The 21,634-nt window shown below is 50.0% G+C and overlaps 1 protein-coding gene across 1 annotated transcript in view; it reads left to right on the top strand.

Moving 5' to 3' along the window:
- The window catches only part of LOC142245545 (uncharacterized), a 120,925-nt gene that overhangs the window by 77,673 nt on the left and 21,618 nt on the right, over window positions 1-21,634 (top strand). The window contains exons 13-16 of the mRNA XM_075318328.1: window positions 4,339-4,415; window positions 6,293-6,403; window positions 7,744-7,824; window positions 16,572-16,682. Of these exons, the coding sequence (XP_075174443.1) occupies window positions 4,339-4,415; window positions 6,293-6,403; window positions 7,744-7,824; window positions 16,572-16,682 (380 nt within the window). The remainder of the gene's footprint in view (window positions 1-4,338; window positions 4,416-6,292; window positions 6,404-7,743; window positions 7,825-16,571; window positions 16,683-21,634) is intronic.

Here is a 21,634-nt window from a genome sequence, read left to right as displayed (position 1 = left end):
TCTCCTTGTCAAGGCCCCCTCTCGGGTGGCATGCCAACACAGCCTGAACATTGCTCTGGAGACTCTCCAGAGATTCGGGTGGATCATCAATTTCCCAAAGTCAAAATTGACACCGACCCAATCGCTGACATATCTCGGGATGGAGTTTCATACTCTCTCAGCGATAGTGAAACTTCCGCTGGACAAACAGCATTCACTACGGACAGGGGTGCAATCTCTCCTTCGAGCCCAGTCGCACCCCTTGAGGCGCCTCATGCACTTCCTAGGGAAGATGGTGGCAGCAATGGAGGCAGTTCCATTTGCGCAGTTTCATCTGCGTCCACTTCAATGAGACATTCTCCGCAAATGGGACAGGAAGTCGACGTCCCTCGACAGGAACGTCTCCCTTTCTCGGGCAGCCAAGGCCTCCCTTCAGTGGTGGCTTCTTCCCACTTCTTTGTCGAAGGGGAAATCATTCCTACCCCCATCCTGGGCTGTGGTCACGACGGACGCGAGTCTGTCAGGGTGGGGAGCGGTCTTCCTCCACCACAGGGCTCAGGGTACCTGGACTCAGCCAGAGTCCTCCCTTCAGATCAATGTTCTGGAGATAAGGGCAGTGTATCTAGCCCTAAAGGCGTTCCAGCCGTGGCTGGAAGGCAGGCAGATCCGAATTCAGTCGGACAACGCCACGGCGGTGGCATACATCAACCACCAAGGCGGCACACGCAGTCGGCAAGCCTTCCAGGAAGTTCGGCGGATTCTGCTGTGGGTGGAAGCCACAGCCTCCACCATCTCCGCAGTTCACATCCCGGGCGTAGAAAACTGGGAAGCAGACTTTCTCAGTCGCCAGGGCATGGACGCAGGGGAATGGTCTCTTCACCCGGACGTGTTTCAAGAGATCTGTTGCCGCTGGGGGAAGCCGGACGTCGACCTAATGGCGTCCCGGCACAACAACAAGGTCCCGGCATTCATGGCACGGTCTCAAGATCACAGAGCGCTGGCGGCAGACGCATTAGTTCAGGATTGGTCGCAGTTTCGGCTGCCGTATGTATTCCCTCCTCTGGCACTACTGCCCAGAGTATTACGCAAGATCAGGTCCGACTGCCGCCGCGCCATCCTAATCGCCCCAGACTGGCCAAGGAGGTCGTGGTATCCGGATCTGTGGCATCTCACGGTGGGTCAACCGTGGGCACTACCAGACCGTCCAGACTTACTGTCTCAAGGGCCATTTTTCCATCTGAATTCTGCGGCCCTCAACCTGACTGTGTGGCCATTGAGTCCTGAATCCTAGCGTCTTCCGGGTTATCTCAAGAGGTCATTGCCACTATGAGACAGGCCAGGAAACCAACGTCCGCCAAGATCTACCACAGGACGTGGAGGATCTTCTTATCCTGGTGCTCTGATCAGGGTTTTACTCCCTGGCCATTTGCCTTGCCCACTTTTCTGTCCTTCCTTCAATCCGGAATGGAAAAGGGTTTGTCTCTCGGTTCTATTAAGGGACAAGTCTCGGCGCTCTCTGTGTTTTTTCAAAAGCGTCTAGCCAGGCTTCCGCAGGTCCGCACGTTCCTGCAGGGAGTTTGCCACATAGTCCCTCCTTACAAGCGTCCGCTAGAACCCTGGGATCTGAACAGGGTGCTAACGGCTCTTCAGAAACCACCTTTCGAGCCAATGAGAGATATTTCTCTTTCACGCCCTTCGCAGAAGGTGGTCTTCCTAGTGGCAGTCACATCACTTCGGAGAGTGTCTGAGCTAGCTGCATTGTCATGCAAAGCCCCCTTCCTGGTGTTTCACCAGGACAAGGTGGTTCTGCGTCCGGTTCCGGAATTTCTCCCTAAGGTGGTATCCCCTTTTCATCTCAATCAGGATATCTCCTTACCTTCTTTTTGCCCTCATCCAGTTCACCAATGTGAAAAGGATTTGCACTTGTTAGATCTTGTGAGAGCACTTAGACTCTACATTTCTCGTACGGCGCCCCTGCGCCGCTCGGATGCGCTCTTTGTCCTTGTCGCTGGCCAGCGTAAATGGTAGCATGTTTCCAAGTCAACCTTGGCTCGGTTGATCAAGGAACCAATTCTTGAAGCCTACCGTTCTTCTGGGCTTCAGGTTCCTTCAGGGCTGAAAGCCCATTCTACCAGAGCCGTGGGTGCGTCCTGGGCATTGCGGCACCAGGCTACGGCTCAGCAGGTGTGTCAGGCGGCTACCTGGTCGAGTCTGCACACTTTCACGAAACACTATCAGGTGCATACCTACGCTTCGGCAAATGCCAGCCTAGGTAGGCGAGTCCTTCAGGCGGCGGTTGCCCACCTGTAGGAAGGGGCCGTTTTACGGCTCTATTACCGAGGTATTCTTTTACCCACCCAGGGACTGCTTTTGGACGTCCCAATTGTCTGGGTCTCCCAATGGAGTGACAAAGAAGAAGGGAATTTTGTTTACTTACCGTAAATTCCTTTTCTTCTAGCTCCTATTGGGAGACCCAGCACCCGCCCCTGTTCCCTTCGGGCTGTTGTTCTTTTGTGTACACATGTTGTTCATGTTGAATTGTTCTGGGTTCATGGTTTCAGTTCTCCGAACATCCTTCGGATTGAATTTACCTTAGACCAATTTATAAGTTTCCTCCTTCCTGCTTTTGCACCAAAACTGAGGAGCCCGTGATGCACGGGGGGGTGTATAGGCAGAGGGGAGGGGTTTACACTTTTAAGTGTAATACTTTGTGTGGCCTCCGGAGGCAGAAGCTATACACCCAATTGTCAATTGTCTGGGTCTCCCAATAGGAGCTAGAAGAAAAGGAATTTACGGTAAGTAAACAAAATTCCCTTCTTTTTCCTTTGCGTATTTGGTGCAGATTTCTTTTTCTCTTTCGTTTCATTGGAGGACACAGGACCATGCGCAGCAGCGCCGGACTCGTTGGGGGGGGGGGGGGCGCCTGTCTGAGTTCCAGCACGTCTGGCTCCCTCTAACCGCGGATGCCTGGATCAGAGAGATCATTGTCTCAGGCTACAGAATAGAGTTCGATTCAAGACCACTGAGACGTTTTTCCCCAATCTCGCCCTCCTGAGTCTCCCGCGCGTTCTTTCTCTCCATAGAGTCTCTCCTTCAAGCCGGAGTCATGGTACCAGTCCCTCCCTCAGAACGCTTCATGGGGTTTTATTCCAACCTATTTATGGTCCCCAAGAAGGACGTCTCAGTCCGCACCGTTCTCGACCTGAACCTTCTCAACAGATCGGTGAGGCCTCGAGCATTTCGCATGGAGTCCCTCCGCTCTGTGATCGCGTCCATGGAGGTCGGCGAATTCCTGGCGTCGCTGGACATTCAAGACGCCTATCTTCACGTTCCGATAGCCCAATCCCACCAACAGTTCCTCCGCTTTGCGATAGCAGAGGACCACTTCCAGCTCTTCCCTTCGGCCTCGCATCTGCCCCCAGAGTCTTCTTAAAGGTCATGGCGGTGGCCATGTCCGTCCTACATTCCAGAGGTGTTATGGTCATTCCGTACCTGGACGACATGTTGGTCAAAGATTCTTCCTTCGAGGACTGTCGTCTTGAGGTTCAGATCACTATCGACACCCTTTCGCGGCTGGGGTGGCTGATCAATCGGAAGAAGTCCTCTCTGACCCCGGCCCGGCGGATCACCTTTTTAGGCATGGCATTCGATACCATCCAAGGTCGGGTTTTCCTCACACGAGAAGATCTCTTCCCTGCTCCGAGGCCTCCGTACTCTCTGCCATCCGCGCCCGGTTTCCATCAGGTTCGGTATGCGAGTCCTCGGTCAGATGGTGGCGGCGATAGAGGCGATACCCTTTGCCCAGTTTCATCTTCGGCCTCTCCAGCTGGCCTTGCTCAAGAAGTGGGACAGATCTCCCTTTTCTCTGGATCGCAGATTCCGTCGATCGCCGGAGACCCGCCACTCACTTCGTTGGTGGACCAGTCTTCGCAACCTCGCGCTAGGCAGGTCCTTCCTTCCGATCCACTGGAGGATAGTGACCATCGACGCCAGTCTCCAAGGCTGGGGTGCAGTGTTCCAGCATCACACAGCACAAGGCCGATGGACGCCTCGAGAAAGGTATTGAGTATTTTTGTTTTGCGTATTTGGTGCAGATTTCTTTTTTTCTGCACCGAATCTGCAAGGGAAAATTAATCAACGTGAGCACAGCACTTCTGAATTCTCATAGACTTTGCTGGCTTCTCAATGGACATGCAGATTTCTGAAAATACGCTTCAAAACTACACATTGTGGGCACTGGGCCTTAGATACATGACGCTTGTTATGTATATAGGGTTATTCGTGATGCCTTGTGTTTGTTACAGGCGGCACCGTTCCCCCTCTCATTCCGTCTCTCTGATCTTTTTTGTATTTTTCCAGGCGTGCCATTGAAGAGGGGGCTTTTAATTCGGACTGCACTCCATATACTTTTCTCTAATAACCACCTATTTCACGAGGTGAGTGCACAACACCCTCCTACAGCGAATAGAAGTTATACAAGGTCTAAGGAAAGGGGCACACAGGGTTGTGTGTAATTTTTTGGAGCGGATCCTCTCCAAAATCCTCTTCAAAAACTCTTGGAAAAAAATTTCTAATTAGTTTCTATGAAAAATCCACTTTGCTGTTCATATGTGCCGCACCCAGAGTTTTCAGGGCACAAACAGAGGAGATACTCTGAAAATCGCCTCTAAATAGGCCCAGTTTCTGCTCCAAAAACTCCATGTGCACAGAGCCCAATAGGTTGCTTTAACCTCTTCACAACACATGGGTACGTCATGGGTCGCGTCAGGGTAATCACCGCCGGCTGCTGTGGTGAGACCTGCACATGTCTGCTGATTTTCACAGCAGACATGTGTGGCTATCAGGTGCAGGTGGATCCATGATCCACTTGCGCCTGTTAACCCATTAGATCACGCTGTCAAAATGTGACAGCGCAATGTAAATGCCCGCCGCAGTAACCGTGAAATGATCATTTGGAGCCGATGGTTGCCATGGTAGCACAGGGTCCTGTGATGACTCCTGTAGCTATCATGGACTCACTTCCTCTTACTGCCAGGAGAGCGCTGGCTGCAAGAGGAAAGCAGCATTTCAATAGATCAGAGCTGTGCAGCTGTGATCTACAGAACTGAATGCGCGATCACACTGCTGATCCTTATAGCCCCTAGGGGGCCTAGTAAAATAAAAAAAAAAAACTTCAATTCACCCCAAATTTGCCCCATTGAAAATTAAAGGGTTAAAAAATATACACATTTGGTATTGCCGCGTTCAGAAATGCCCAATCTAGCAACATATAAAATCAATGAGTCTGATCGGTAAAAGGCGTAGGGCCCAAAAAATGTCCAAAATTACAGTTTTTGGTCACCGCAAATTTTGCGCAAAACGCAATAACAGGCGATCAAAACGTAGCATCAGTGCCATTAAAAACGACAGCTCGAGACGCAAAAAATAAGCCATGACTGAGCCCCAGATATCGAAAAAACGCTGCGGGTTTCGGAAAAGGGCGCAAAAAGTGCACCACTTTTTTTTTTTTTTTTTTTTTTTTTTTTAGACAAACTTATGAATTATTTTTTTTAACCCCTTAGATAAAAGTAAACTTATACATGTTTGTCTACAAACTGGAACCGACCTGAGGAATGGCACTGAAACATCAGATTTACCGTATAGTGAACGCTGTGAATAAAATATCCCAAAACCAATCATGCAATTTTTCCACACTTAGATATTTTTTTTTTTTGCCATTTTCCAGTACACTATATGGTAAAACTCATGGTGTCATTTAAAAGTGTAGCTCGTCCCGTAAAAATAAGCCCTCATATGGCAAGATTGACGGGAAAATTGAAAAAAAAAGCTTCAGCTATCGGAAAAAGGGGAGCAAATGCCCCCCCCCCCCCCCAAAAAAAAAACAAAACGGAAAATATCACCCGGAGGTGAAGGGGGTTAAAGAAACGTCTCCAAGCAAAAAGCTGCAAAGAAACTTCAGGAAAAGGAAGAAGCCCTCCAAAAACAGGAGCATTTCATGATGTGGTTTCTGCATGAAAAATGCAGCCTCTAAAAAACAACTCCTTGCTCTCATGGGTGCGGATTATATGGACAGATCCTCGAAGGCTATGGATGTAATTGTTGGCCCACGTAAAATCTAATGATTGTAGAAACTAGGAAATATCGGCGATGCATACAGCGGGGGAGTACAAGGGGCTGTGCATGAAGGAACAAATTTGGCACAACCCACAGACATTGGGACCTGTCTGTAGCGACGCTTTGGCTGCACCCAACAAGGTTGTGCAGTATTAAAGGGTTAACCACGGCAGTGATTTCTGATTTATTTGCGTTTTAGCCCAAGTGTTGGAGCAGTCTTGTCAGAATGTGGTGCACGAGCGAAATGCTATCGAAGGAAAGAAGACTCATGCCTCTGTGCCTGTACGAGCCTGACCCGAATATGCTGCAGGTAAGCGCTAGTGTGCGCGGCTCTGCGGACGTCTCTGCAGCGGAGGTCGCTCTGCACCACACATAGTGATCGCTCTGCACCACATAGTGATCGCTCTGCACCACACATAGTGATCACTCTGCACCACACATAGTGATCGCTCTGCACCACACATAGTGATCGCTCTGCACCACACATAGTGATCGCTCTGCACCACACATAGTGATCGCTCTGCACCACACATAGTGATCGGTCTGCACCACACATAGTGATCGCTCTGCACCACACATGGTGATCGCTCTGCACCACACATAGTGATCGGTCTGCACCACACATAGTGATCGGTCTGCACCACACATAGTGATCGGTCTGCACCACACATGGTGATCGCTCTGCACCACACATGGTGATCGCTCTGCACCACACATGGTGATCGCTCTGCACCACACATGGTGATCGCTCTGCACCACACATGGTGATCGCTCTGCACCACACATGGTGATCGGTCTGCACCACACATAGTGATCGCTCTGCACCACACATGGTGATCGCTCTGCACCACACATGGGGATCGCTCTGCACCACACATGGGGATCGCTCCGCACCACACATGGGGATCGCTCCGCACCACACATGGGGATTGCTCCGCACCACACATGGGGATCGCTCCGCACCACACATGGGGATCGCTCCGCACCACACATGGGGATCGCTTCGCACCAAACATGGGGATCGCTTCGCACCACACATGGGGATCGCTTCGCACCACACATGGGGATCGCTCCGCACCACACATGGGGATCGCTCCGCACCACACATGGGGATCGCTCCGCACCACACATGGGGATCGCTCCGCACCACACATGGGGATCGCTCCGCACCACACATGGGGATCGCTCCGCACCACACATGGGGATCGCTCCGCACCACACATGGGGATCGCTCCGCACCACACATGGGGATCGCTTCGCACCACACATGGGGATCGCTCCGCACCACACATGGGGATCGCTCCGCACCACACATGGGGATCGCTCCGCACCACACATGGGGATCGCTCCGCACCACACATGGGGATCGCTCCGCACCACACATGGGGATCGCTCCGCACCACACATGGGGATCGCTCCGCACCACACATGGGGATCGCTCCGCACCACACATGGGGATCGCTCCGCACCACACATGGGGATTGCTCCGCACCACACATGGGGATCGCTCCGCACCACACATGGGGATCGCTCCGCACCACACATGGGGATCGCTCCGCACCACACATGGGGATCGCTCCGCACCACACATGGGGATCGCTCCGCGGGATCAGCAGTGTCCGTACAGTCTCCTCTCTTTCTCTTCTCCAGACGGTGATGACCATGTCGTGTTTGGTCCTGGACGAGCTACAGAAGCAGCCCAACGTTTTCCTCCCAGAGCCTTTTCACAAGGTATGGCCTCAGCTTCTTCTTTTTTTTTTTTTTTTTTTTATATTATTAAATCATATATTCTGAAACTACTTCAAGGGATCCTCTAAAATTAACTATAAATCCCTCTCTCGCGCCATGTAATTAATCAGTTGACTAGTCCAGGGAAATCAATTCCTTCCTACCCCTCCCAACTAATCTCCCCTCTCCTAAGAGCGACGTCACCACGGGCTCCTCACGGCAGCCAAGATCTGCATCCCTGGTAATGCGCAGTGCGTCAATGAGACCGAAGAACATACACCCAACCTTAGGCCCCTTTCACATTGCGTTTCAGTGGCTCTGTCAAGGTAGAGATTTTGGGTAAAGATAGCTAATGGTATCTTCATACAGGGTATCCAGAGACGGTGCCGTAGTAGCTGTATATCAGTGCCGATATATCAATGTATCAGACAATGAACACACAGACATGTTCTCCTTGAGCCAGCGTCATCAACTGAACTCGTGTATTTTGAAAAAACTTAATTATACAAAATGCTACTTCGGCCTAGAAGCTAAACAGGGAGTAAGGAGTATTCCACTCCTTAATTTCTCCCAGCATATTGTAAAACACATCTTTGTTCCTTGTACATTCTTTCTGTGTGAACACTACTGATAAGACTTTTACTCATCATTAAAAGACTTCCATTGTTTGTACATCTGTTCACTTATTCTTGGTAACCCCTTCATGACTATACAGCTTTGAATTATATTATAGATCTGGGCAATTGCAACATAGACACACAGATAATTATGCAACTACATCTATATTTTGATTATTTACATACACAGATATTCTTATTACGTTTAAACAAACAAGCTATAGCTAAGACCACCTTCACAGCTCCGTCGGGGCATACGTCCGATATCCCGCCCCTCCCCCCACACCACAAAACGTGTTTCGGACGAATGCGCCGACAGGGCCATTGAGTATAATGGAGCAGACAGAGCAAGCGTACACTCTGTCTTGCACCATTTTCGGCTGTATACGCTTTCTGCAGGCGGCTGCCCAGACGTAGCAGACTACGTTCGGGTGTCCGCCTGCAAAAAGCGCATACACCCGAAAATGGTGCAAGACAGAGTGTACGCTTGCTCTGTTTGCTCCATTACACTCAATGACCCTGTCGGCGCATACGTCCGAAACACGTTTTGTGGGGGAAGTGCGGGATTTCAGATTTATGCCCCGACAGAGCCACTGAAACGCAATGTGAAAGGAGCCTCATTGCGCATTCACAGGGAGGAAGAACGTCCAGCGTGAAACTTGCAAAGAGTCGGCAGTGAGGTCGCTTTTTCAATCCATGTCGCTCACATGCACAGGGGCGCACTTACATGATGAGAGGAAAGATTAGTCCAGGGAAATGAGCGCCCCTTGAACTCGCCACCCACTAATTTACAGGGGTTAAGGACAGTTTTACATATCAGCAATCGCTAAGTGGCTTGTAAGAATGCAGGTAAAGGTGCTCTACAGATATGGCGGCCCTACAGGGGGCTAGTCCATACAATCACGGCCATAGCAAATTGTGCATATACAGTACAGTGTGTCCACCCATATCCTGTCCACCGCCATTAACCTGAGAACGGCGGCAGCTATAGGCAGAGAAGTGGTGTCTAGGTATAGTAAAGTATCCATGTGCTACGCAATGAAACCACCTATAGCGCCACCTGGTGGAAAACAACGGAGTTAGCATTTTTATCTCGAAAACGGAACGAGATAGAGAAAAAAAGTGAATTACAAAGTTGTAGGACATCATCAATTCAATACGACTCGACACCTTGCATACAGAAATGCGATGATTAGAGCGTGTAAAACTCACAAGGCTGCGGACGTGAAGCGATACCTCATGGAGACCTTCCTACAAGTCATTGGGCATAGAATTATATAAAAACTAAATAAACAGCGAATTTAATTTTGTATTAAAAATACTTGATTTCATAATCACTATTATTAATACAAAAATAAAAAAAGCGCGACACCTGCCCTTTAAGAAACCGGAACCTTTACTCCGATCTTTCAGCGTCCTGCGATTGAAATGGTTAAAAGCAGCAATCAGAGCTCCACTGTGGCTGATGCTATTAGACTCAGATGCCGGCTGTGTGCACATGAGCGGGGGTACTATTCATAAGAAAACCATTGAAAGTCATGTTGGTTTAGATTTTAGGGGTCCGGCTACTAATTCAGTACTTTCATGACCCTTTAAATAGGAGGGCGTAAAAGTGATTCCTGGACTTTAAAGGGGGTCCGCCAGCGTTTAGAGGTTTGTACTACCACCGGTAGTATCCAAAACCACAAATAATCTGCAGGAAGGGTACACCGGTATGTTTTGGCTTATTTATAAGGGCAGCAGATCCCCCGACCCTCTCTTGTGTGTATACATGCTTAGTCCTGAGGGGGATTAAAACGCCCTCCCCATAAATCGTACACACCCCTAAACTATATGTCCAGTATATTGTTCAGCACTCCTAGTAGCATTACTTTTTATTTTCTTTTTCTTCGGCGCTCCATTGGGAGACCCAGACGATTGGGTGTATAGCACTGCCTCCGGAGGCCACACAAAGCATTACACTAAAAAGTGTAAGGCCCCTCCCCTTCTGGCTATACACCCCCCGTGGGATCACGGGCTGCTCAGTTTTCAAGCTTTGTGCGAAGGAGGTCAGACATCCACGCATAGCTCCACTGTTTAGTCAGCAGTAGCTGCTGACTATATCGGATGGAAGAAAAGAGGGCCCATACTAGGGCCCCCAGCATGCTCCCTTCTCACCCCATTCCTATTGGCGGTGTTTGTTAAGGTTGAGGTACCCATTGTGGGTACGGAGGCTGGAGCCCACATGCTGCTTTCCTTCCCCATCCCCCTGAGGGGCTCTGAGGAAGTGGGATCTTACCGGCCCCCAAGCCCTGAGGCCGGGCTCCATCCACAGACCCGTAGAACCTGCTGGATACGGAGCTGGGTACCGTTCAGGGACAAGGCCCTGCAACATTCAGGTACTCTGTGTCCCCGTATGGACAGGCCGCGCACACTCCAGACTTGCTGGGTGTGCTAGTGCGCCGGGGACAGTAGCGCTGCGCGCTGGGGTTACAGTCACTGCAGTTTCTCTGAGGGACTTTATGTGTTGGGGACTGCCGCGCCGGCCGCCCCTGGAGCGGCGGCGCGGCTGAGACTTGTGGTGCGCCGGGGACTTAGCGCCGACCGTGCTTTTACGACGGCGGCGCTTATAAATCTAGTCCCCGGCTTTTGCGGCCTAGCTCCGCTTCGTTCCCGCCCCCACCCTGTCAATCAGGGCAAGGGAGAGACGCTGTACGATAGTCAGCGCCGAGGGCTGGAGTCTTATTTACATACTCCAGCCCTCTCACTGAGCACAGTGGGGCGCAGGTTTCCCGCACTTTGTCTGCACACGCCCAGGGCCCGCCCCTCTCCACAGGACGCCGGCAGCCATTCCTACATGCAGTCTGGCTGGAGAACGGACACAGGCTCTGGGAGACCCAGACAAGGGATTTCTGGCGACCACACACCCGCGTTAAGCGGGCGGTAAGCAGCACATTAGTGCTGGCCCCACTAGTGCTACAGTGTTATATTGGTGTATTTTTTTCTCTATACCATATATATATATATATATTGCACTGTAAGGTCGCTTCTTGGCTGTATACCCTATATTGCTCTGAGGAGACGACAACATGTCATCCGCAAAACGCAAGGGTGCCAAGACACAGGCTGTATACGCTACTTGTGCCGCTTGTGGGGCTGATCTACCGACAGGTTCCAATGACCCCCATTGTGTGCAATGTTCGGTCCCTGTGCCACTTCGTCAGCCGGAGTCTATGGTGGTAGTGGCCCAGGCAGAGTCACCGGTGAACCCTGTCCCGGTGACGGGGACAGAGTTTGCAGTTTTTGCTGACAAGATGTCTGTCACTATGACAAAAATCCTAGAGACCTTGCAGGCCAGGCCAGTTACTCAGACCATGGACACTGCTGCGTCAATGTTCCCCGGTCCCCCTCAGTTGGAGTTAATCCGTGCTTCAAGGGGGTCCCAGGCATCTCAGGCTGAAGGCTCTGACTCAGATGACAGTCCCAGGCAGCCTAAGCGAGCTCGCTGGGAGAGACCCTCCACGTCATCACGCGGATCAGGGTCTCAGCGAGAAGAGTCTCTGCATGATGAGACAGAGGAGGGTGATCAGGAGTCTAATCCTGAGACCGCTCTCAATCTGGATACTCCTGATGGTGACGCCATGGTAAATGACCTTATAGCGGCCATCAATAGACTGTTGGATATTTCTCCCCCAGCCCCTTCAGCAGAAGAGGCAGCTGCACAGCAGGAGAAGTTCCATTTCAGGTATCCCAAGCGTAAACTGAGTACTTTTCTGGACCACGCTGACTTCAGAGAATCAGTCCAGAAACACCATGCTTATCCAGACAAGCGTTTCTCCAAACGTCTTAAGGATACACGTTATCCCTTTCCCCCTGATGTGGTCAAACGCTGGACCCAGTGTCCAAAGGTGGATCCCCCAATCTCCAGGCTTGCGGCTAGATCCATAGTTGCAGTGGAGGATGGGGCTTCACTTAAAGATGCCAATGACAGACAGATGGACCTTTGGTTGAAATCTGTCTATGAAGCTATCGGCGCGTCGTTTGCTCCAGCATTCGCGGCCGTGTGGGCACTCCAAGCTATTTCAGCTGGTCTGGCACAGGTGGACTCTATCATACGTCCAGCAGTGCCGCAAGTGGAGTCCTTAACTTCGCAAATGTCTGCGTTTGCGACCTATGCTATCAACGCTGTCCTGGACTCTACGAGCCGTACCTCAATGGCGTCTGCCAACTCGGTGGTTTTGCGCAGAGCCTTGTGGTTAAAAGAATGGAAAGCGGATTCTGCTTCCAAAAAATGTTTAACCAGCTTGCCACTATCTGTAGACAGACTGTTTGGTGAGCAATTGGCTGAAATCATTAAACAGTCCAAGGGTAAAGACTCCTCCTTACCCCAGCCCAGATCAAGCAAACCTCAACAAAGGAGGTGGCAGTCGAGGTTTCGGTCCTTTCGAGGCTCCGGCAAGGCCCAATTCTCCTCGTCCAAAGGGACTCAGAAGGAGCAAAGGGGCTCAGATTCCTGGCGGGCTCACTCACGCCCCAAGAAAGCAACCGGAGGAACCGCTTCCAAGGCGGCTGCCTCATGACTTTCGGCCTCCTCCCTCCGCATCCTCGGTCGGTGGCAGGCTCTCCCGCTTTTGCGACATTTGGCTGCCACAGGTCAAGGACCGGTGGGTAACAGACATTTTGTCTCACGGGTACAGGATAGAGTTCAGTTCTCGTCCTCCGCCTCGGTTCTTCAGAACTTCCCCACATCCCGACCGGGCAGATGCTCTTCTGCAGGCGGTGGGCTCACTAAGAGCAGAAGGAGTGGTGATCCCTGTTCCTCTTCAGGAACAAGGGCAAGGTTTTTACTCCAATCTCTTCGTGGTTCCAAAAAAGGACGGCTCGTTCCGTCCTGTTCTGGACCTAAAGCTGCTCAACAAGCATGTGAACGCCAGGCGGTTCCGGATGGAATCCCTCCGCTCCGTCATTGCCTCAATGTCTCAAGGAGATTTCCTTGCATCAATAGACATCAAAGATGCTTATCTCCACGTGCCGATTGCTACAGAGCACCAACGTTTTCTACGTTTTGTGATAGGAGACGAACATCTCCAGTTCGTAGCTCTGCCTTTTGGTCTGGCGACAGCCCCACGGGTTTTCACCAAGGTCATGGCGGCAGTGGTAGCAGTCTTGCACTCCCAGGGACACTCGGTGATCCCTTACTTGGACGATCTACTTGTCAAAGCACCCTCTCAAGAGGCATGCCAACACAGCCTGAATGTTGCGCTGGAGACTCTCCAGACTTTCGGGTGGATCATCAACTTTTCAAAGTCAAATCTGTCACCGACTCAATCACGAACGTATCTTGGCATGGAGTTTCATACTCTCTCAGCGATAGTGAAGCTTCCGCTGGACAAGCAGCGGTCACTACAGACAGGGGTACAGTCTCTCCTTCATGGTCAGTCACACTCCTTAAGGCGCCTCATGCACTTCCTAGGGAAGATGGTGGCAGCAATGGAGGCAGTCCCGTTTCCACAGTTTCATCTGCGCCCACTTCAATGGGACATTCTCCGCCAATGGGACGGGAAGTCAACTTCCCTGGACAGGAAAGTCTCCCTTTCCCAGACGGCCAAGGACTCTCTGCAATGGTGGCTTCTTCCCACCTCATTATCACAGGGAAGATCATTCCTACCCCCATCCTGGGCAGTGGTCACGACAGACGCGAGTCTGTCAGGGTGGGGAGCAGTTTTTCTCCACCACAGGGCTCAAGGGACGTGGACTCAGCAGGAGTCCACCCTTCAGATCAATGTTCTGGAAATCAGGGCAGTGTATCTTGCCCTACTAGCCTTCCAGCAGTGGCTGGAAGGAAAGCAGATCCGAATTCAGTCGGGCAACTCCACAGCGGTGGCATACATCAACCACCAAGGAGGGACACGCAGTCGGCAAGCCTTCCAGGAAGTCCGGCGGATTCTGTTGTGGGTGGAGGACAGAGCATCCACCATATCAGCGGTTCACATCCCGGGCGTAGAAAACTGGGAAGCAGACTTCCTCAGTCGCCAGGGTATGGACGCAGGGGAATGGTCCCTTCACCCGGACGTGTTTCAGGAAATCTGTCGCCGCTGGGGGGTGCCGGACGTCGACCTAATGGCGTCGCGGCACAACAACAAGGTCCCGACGTTCATGGCGCGGTCTCGCGATCAAAGAGCTCTGGCGGCAGACGCCTTAGTGCAAGATTGGTCGCAGTTCCGGCTCCCTTATGTGTTCCCACCTCTGGCACTCTTGCCCAGAGTGCTACGCAAGATCAGATCCGATTGCAGCCGCGTCATACTCGTCGCCCCAGACTGGCCGAGGAGGTCGTGGTACCCGGATCTGTGGCATCTCACGGTCGGCCAACCGTGGACACTACCAGACCGACCAGACTTACTGTCCCAAGGGCCGTTTTTCCATCGGAATTCTGCGGCCCTGAACCTGACTGTGTGGCCATTGAGTCCTGGATCCTAGCATCTTCAGGATTATCCCAAGGAGTCGTTGCCACCATGAGACAGGCTAGGAAGTCCACTTCTGCTAAGATCTACCACAGAACGTGGAGGATTTTCTTATCCTGGTGCTCTGCACAAGGAGTATCCCCCTGGCCATTCGCGTTACCTACTTTTCTTTCCTTCCTGCAATCTGGGTTGGAAAAGGGCTTGTCGCTCGGCTCCCTTAAAGGGCAAGTCTCGGCACTATCCGTGTTTTTTCAGAAGCGTCTAGCACGACTTTCTCAGGTGCGCACGTTCCTGCAGGGGGTTTGTCATATCGTCCCTCCGTACAGGCGGCCGTTAGATCCATGGGATCTAAACAGGGTACTAGTTGCTCTCCAGAAGCCGCCCTTCGAGCCTCTGAGGGATGTTTCACTTTCTCGTCTCTCACAGAAAGTGGCCTTTCTAGTGGCGGTCACGTCTCTTCGGAGAGTGTCTGAGCTAGCAGCGCTGTCATCCAAAGCTCCTTTCCTGGTGTTCCACCAGGACAAGGTAGTGCTGCGCCCCATTCAGGAGTTTCTCCCTAAGGTGGTATCCTCTTTTCATCTTAATCAGGATATCTCCTTGCCTTCCTTTTGTCCTCATCCAGTTCTTCGGTATGAAAAGGATTTACATTTGTTAGATCTGGTGAGAGCACTCAGAATCTACATTTCCCGCACGGCGCCCCTGCGCCGCTCGGATGCACTCTTTGTCCTTGTCGCTGGTAAGCGCAAAGGGTCGCAGGCTTCCAAAGCCACCCTGGCTCGATGGATCAAAGAACCAATTCTTGAAGCCTACCGTTCTGCTGGGCTTCCGGTTCCATCAGGGCTGAAGGCCCACTCTACCAGAGCCGTGGGTGCGTCCTGGGCATTACGACACCAGGCCACGGCTCAACAGGTGTGCCAGGCAGCTACCTGGTCGAGTCTGCACACTTTCACCAAACATTATCAGGTGCATACCTATGCTTCGGCGGACGCCAGCCTAGGTAGAAGAGTCCTGCAGGCGGCAGTTACCTCCCCGTAGGGGAAGGCTGTCTTTGCAGCTCTAACATGAGGTATTTCTTTACCCACCCAGGGACTGCTTTTGGACGTCCCAATCGTCTGGGTCTCCCAATGGAGCGCCGAAGAAGAAGGGAATTTTGTTACTTACCGTAAATTCCTTTTCTTCTAGCTCCTATTGGGAGACCCAGCACCCGCCCTGTTGTCCTTCGGGATTGTTGGTTTTTTTCGGGTACACATGTTGTTCATGTTGAACGGTTTTCAGTTCTCCGATGTTACTTCGGAGTGAATTTGTTTAAACCAGTTATTGGCTTTCCTCCTTCTTGCTTTAGCACTAAAACTGAGCAGCCCGTGATCCCACGGGGGTGTATAGCCAGAAGGGGAGGGGCCTTACACTTTTTAGTGTAATGCTTTGTGTGGCCTCCGGAGGCAGTGCTATACACCCAATCGTCTGGGTCTCCCAATAGGAGCTAGAAGAAAAGGAATTTACGGTAAGTAACAAAATTCCCTTCTTTATTTGCTTCTTTTCCCTTAATAGAAGGGACTTGTAGCCGTGATATTCTGTCCTTGTGTAGAGGTGAAATTTTGCCTGTCATTTCTAAAGACTTTCTCCGTTAGGATGACTTTACAAAATATGCCTGTAACCCCCCCTCCCATGCAGTGTCCATATCCTCCCATTACAGGCGTTTCACCTCACCGCAGAGCTGATCCTCATCGTTCAAGCAGTGGTCCGCTTCATGATGGCCTCCATACCACCCCTGAAAGGCATGCTGGAGCTGATTGCAGCGTTTGGGGTAAGGGTCACACCTTTTATTTAGCAACTGGGAATTAAGCAGGACGTACATTTTTTTTTTTAGGGGAGACCACCAAGGGGGTCTCTCAGGGTCACAGAGGAGGATTCCAGATCAGAACTGCGCAGATGTATATGAATCGGGAAAATGACCACACAGAGGCGTATCTCTATTTGGGAGAAGCACAGTTGTGTTCTTTTGCCCTTTGTATTGAAAGTATAGCATTCTTATACAGTTTTCCTGCATCTTAATCAACCAGTTAGCTTGGGTTTAGCTCATGCCCTTATTTGCACAGTCTTTCTTGTACAGCAACATGCCTTTAGTAAGTCATTCAGGTGTATCTGGGCGTGGACGAGAGTCTACTCAAGAATGTTACTTATTCATGAGTCTAACTGGTTTTCAAAGTATCTGTTCTATTTAGCCCTAAACATAATTTGTTTTGGTTTATACATTCCATTAATATTTCAATTAGGTACATGTGGAGAGGCAATACATAAGCATTCAGAGGACAGATCATCTTATGTTATAATGGACGAGCGATTCATAGCCTCGGCCTTCACGAATTCACAGCGAAGCCGGTATCAGACACTGCGATGTCCCCTGTGACTTCTATTGCTGAGCTCAAGTATTGGAAAGTCCCTGCCGGAACGTCTACAGTAAAAATGTACCTGGTGTTAAAATTCCATATAAACGGGCTCATCTGGTGGCCAGTGTAATAATACTTGCTAAGTATTTTATCAGTCCAAAATTAGTTTTTCAAGCCCCCAAAATACTCTCCAAACTGCAGTCTACTGTATGCCATCTGCGCCACATCATCTTCTGCGTGTAATCCGTGTCTAGCACCGGAGATGCTGAGACGAAGTCCAGCAATGTGACCGGGCTTTGTCTCTACAGGAAGAGGGGCGCTGATTTTGTCAAAACGTATACAGGCATAGGAGTGAAGGCGCGTCTTCTACTCAGTCTAGCCATTGGAAAATGTTAGGATCAAGCTAGTAAGCGAGGGAAAAGGGACTTCCAGTACCTATAGTGCTGGCCAAATAATAATCAAGAGGAACCGCTTAGTTATAGAGAATCAATAGTGCTAAACGAGCATTGTTATAAGAACCATTACCAGAAGAGGCTAAAACAAAATGGTGAGCACAACGAACGTATGAAAATTTTATACCAAGGTTTATTAAATATTCCAACGTGGTTTACAAAGACAGCTGTATCATGAGCAATAAAAACAATGAAAAAAAAACAAACAAAAAATTCTTTATCAGCACATTAATACTGTGCATTAAAAGCACCACTGTAGAGGGGCGGAGACGGGTGGAGGGGCGGAGACTGGTGTGGAGAGGCGGCGGAGACTGGTGTGGAGAGGCGGCGGAGACGGGTGTGGGGAGGCGGCGGAGACGGGTGTGGGGAGGCGGCGGAGACGGGTGTGGGGAGGCGGCAGAGACGGGTGTGGGGAGGCGGCGTAGATGTGTGTGTGTGTGTGTGTGTGTATGTATGTATACAATAAATATATAGATACACAGACACACACACTTACAAGGGAGACTCACCTTTAATTTGAGCGTATCCACGTCCTAACTGGAGGAAGGGTTTAGGAATTGCAGCTCTTTAATATCTAGATGCCTCTTTTTCGAGAGACCAAAGGTAATTGGAAAACTATCTGAGCAGCTCTTTAATGGGCGGCATGGGCTATTTCCTCATTACTCCAGCTTCAATTAAGCAGGTAAAAGGTCTGGAGCTAATTCCAGGTGCAGCATTTGTATTTGGAAGCTGGTACTGTGAATCCGAAACGTGCAGTCAAACAATCTCTCAATGAAAGAGAAACAGAACATCATTAGGCTGGAAAAGAAAAGAATAAATCTTATCAGAAAGAAAACCCCTTCACAGCATCCACTCTCCAGGAAGTTGGTGTCACAGTATCAAAGCCTACCATCAAGAAAAAAAACGTACTGAGCAAGACTTTCTGCTCAAACACAGCCAGGTGGATTGGACGTTGTTTCACAGACAAATGGACAATCCATGGCAAAAAAAAAGAGGAAAGGACTTATTTCTCCAAATCTTCCCATTAAAATGGAGTGATTGCATCCAGGTACATCCTTTTGCGCGTTTCGACTCTTCAAGTCTTAATCGTTGCATATTTCATCCATGCTGTCCCAACAATTGCAACCACTAAGGACCCCTCCCCACAACGACATCATTAGGTTCATTCATTCTAAACTACATCTGTGAAAATAACCCTGTACAACATCCCATCATATGTGACAGACATAACTGATAACAAACCTAAAACAGAGGTTTTAATAAATCTACATAAGGTCATTGTGATAATGAAGACCCAAGAGTGAGGGATCTGCTATTCCACTTCATTATCCACATGGATTCCTCTCTTGGAAGGATTTTCTCCAGTCACTGCACATTTTGAGTTTATTAACCTTGATTATTTAAAAAAAAAAAAAAATCCTAAAAAACAGACGAGCGAATAATAAATATTACTAGACAACGACTGATCCAAAACACCAAGTGTAAAACAGAGGCGAAACGCGTCGTACAGACACCAGCAGGGGGTCATTAGAGAAATTATACTCAAGTATTTATCCTTCTCAAGTCAGGATGAAATTCTAGAAAAAAAATACTAAAAAATGGATGGGTTTGGATTGCAAAAAGGAGCAAAACCTTAGGGGGTTATTTGTCTCCCAGGTTATATAGTAGACATCCTTCAAAGTGACCTGTTGTTGTTTCAAGTCCGGATTTCAGAAGTGTAGAGGGACAAAATTGATACAACGGGTTATTTATGCCACCGGGTGCACACACCGCGATCTCGTGTAGAGGGTTCACGATCAGAAAATTAAATGTTAGGATCACAGAAAAAAAGTCAAACGCCTCCGGTGCGGCAAAACATTTTCAGAAACGCGTGGAGTGAACCAGTCCCTTCTTTTTTTTTTTTTTTTTTATTTGCGATGGATTATTAGCCTCAGCTGATTAGTTCACCCTGATGTAGCAGGGAGTGCAAACTCTCGTAAGTGATGGACAATGACTCAAAACATCCAACAAAAACAAAGAAATGGAACATTCAGCAATGGCCGACTCATCACCAAGTCTCAGCCCCATCGAGCTGCGTTTCACAAAACGTATGGCTGAAGGGACCCGCAAGCAGCAACAACTGAAGTCACCGCAGTAAAGGGAACAAAACATCACAGAGGAGACTACCAGCAATGGTGACGTCCATGGCCTACAGACTTCAGCAGAAGGACCCACAAAGGGGCAACAACTGAATTCGCTGCAGTAAAGACGGCAAAACCTTACAGAGGAGGTGACCAGCGATGGGGACGTCCATGGCCTCCAGACTTCAGTTGTTGCCCTATTCTGCTCAAGTCTGGAGGCCATGGACGTCACCATCGCTGGTCATCTCCTCTGTGATGTTTTACAGTCTTTACTGCAGTGACTTCAGTTGTTGCCCTTTTGTGGATCATTATGCTGACGTCACCGCAGTAATGACTGCAAAACATCACAGAGGAGATGACCAGCGATGGTGACGTCCATGGCCTCCAGACTTCAGAAGAATGACCCACAAACGAGCAACCGCTGAAGTCACCGCAGTAAAGGCAACAAAACCTCACAGAGGAGATGACCAGCGATGGTGAAGTCTATGGCCTTCAGACTTCAGAAGAATGAACCACAAAAGGGCAATAACTGAAGCTGCCACAGTAAAGACTGCAAACCATCACAGAGGAGACCAGCGATGGGGACGTCCATGGCCTCCAGACCTCAGAAGAATGACCCACAAAAGAGCAACAACTGAAGTTGCCGCAGTAAAGGCAACAAAACATCACAGAGAAGATGGCCTCCAGACTTCAGTTGTTGCCCTTTTGTGGGTCATTCTGCTTAAGTCACCGCAACAAAAACTGCAAAACATCACAGAGGAGATGACCAGCGATGGTGACTTCTATGGCCTCCCAGGCTTCAGCAGAATGACCCACAAAAGGGCGGCAACTGAAGTCACCGCAGTAAAGACGGCAAAACCTCACAGAGAAGATGACCAGCGATGGTGACGTCCATGGCCTCTAGACTTCAGGCCATCATTGCTGCAGAGGATTCCCTCCAAAGTAAATGAACGTTAATTTAATTTGTCCAATCATTTTGGAGCCCCTGAATTGAGGCGTCATAGAAAAATGGCGGCAATTCCTAAACATTTCAAAGAATATTTTTGTTCAGCCCCTTTAATGAAACCTGAAAGTCTCTACTTCTATATTCCTGGCAGCGCTGGTGTCCTGGATTCAGATACCACCACAGACAACATCTGCAAGGAGTTTGTGTGTTCTCCACGTGTTTTCTCCCACACTCTATACACAGTGATGTGGAGTTCAGACTGTGAGTCCCAATGGGGACAGTGATGTATGTAAAGAGATGTAGAATTAACGGGGTTATACGTGAGTAAAGTATATATCGCATTTTTCGGATTATAAGACGCACTTTTCCTCGCAAAAATTTGGAAGGAAAATGAGGGGTGCGTCTCAAAATCCAAATGTAGCTTACTGGGGGAGGTGGAGATTGGGGTCTCTGCTGGCTGCTGTGAGGCAGGGTGGTGCGGTGGGTATCCCAGATGCTTTGTCGGCTGTGCGGGTGGCTGTTTGGTGCAGGGCTGTGCGGTGGGTGTCCCAGATGCTCTGTCGGCTGTGCTGGCAGCGGTGGCTGTGTGGAGCAGGGTGGTGCGGCGAGTGTCCCAGATGCTCTGTGGCGGTGTGGACTTCAAATAATGGCGCCGGAGTCGGCGCGTGCGCAGATGGAGCTCTTAGCTCAAGATCTCTTCTGCGCACGCGCCGAATCCAGCCCATTGATCTCCCAGCATCGGACTGAAGGAAAATGGCGCTTGGAGGTTGCGCGTGCGCAGATGAGATTTCGGCTTGTCATTGAGTCAAGAGCTCAATCTACGCATGCGCCGACTCTGGGCGCCATTTCTT

This window comes from Anomaloglossus baeobatrachus, chromosome 7 (genome assembly GCF_048569485.1).
Source record: "Anomaloglossus baeobatrachus isolate aAnoBae1 chromosome 7, aAnoBae1.hap1, whole genome shotgun sequence".
In the NCBI taxonomy this organism is placed as follows: Eukaryota; Metazoa; Chordata; class Amphibia; order Anura; family Aromobatidae; genus Anomaloglossus; species Anomaloglossus baeobatrachus.
The sequence above is the reverse complement of the archived record's forward strand: the minus strand, read 5'-3'. Positions and strand labels throughout refer to the sequence as shown.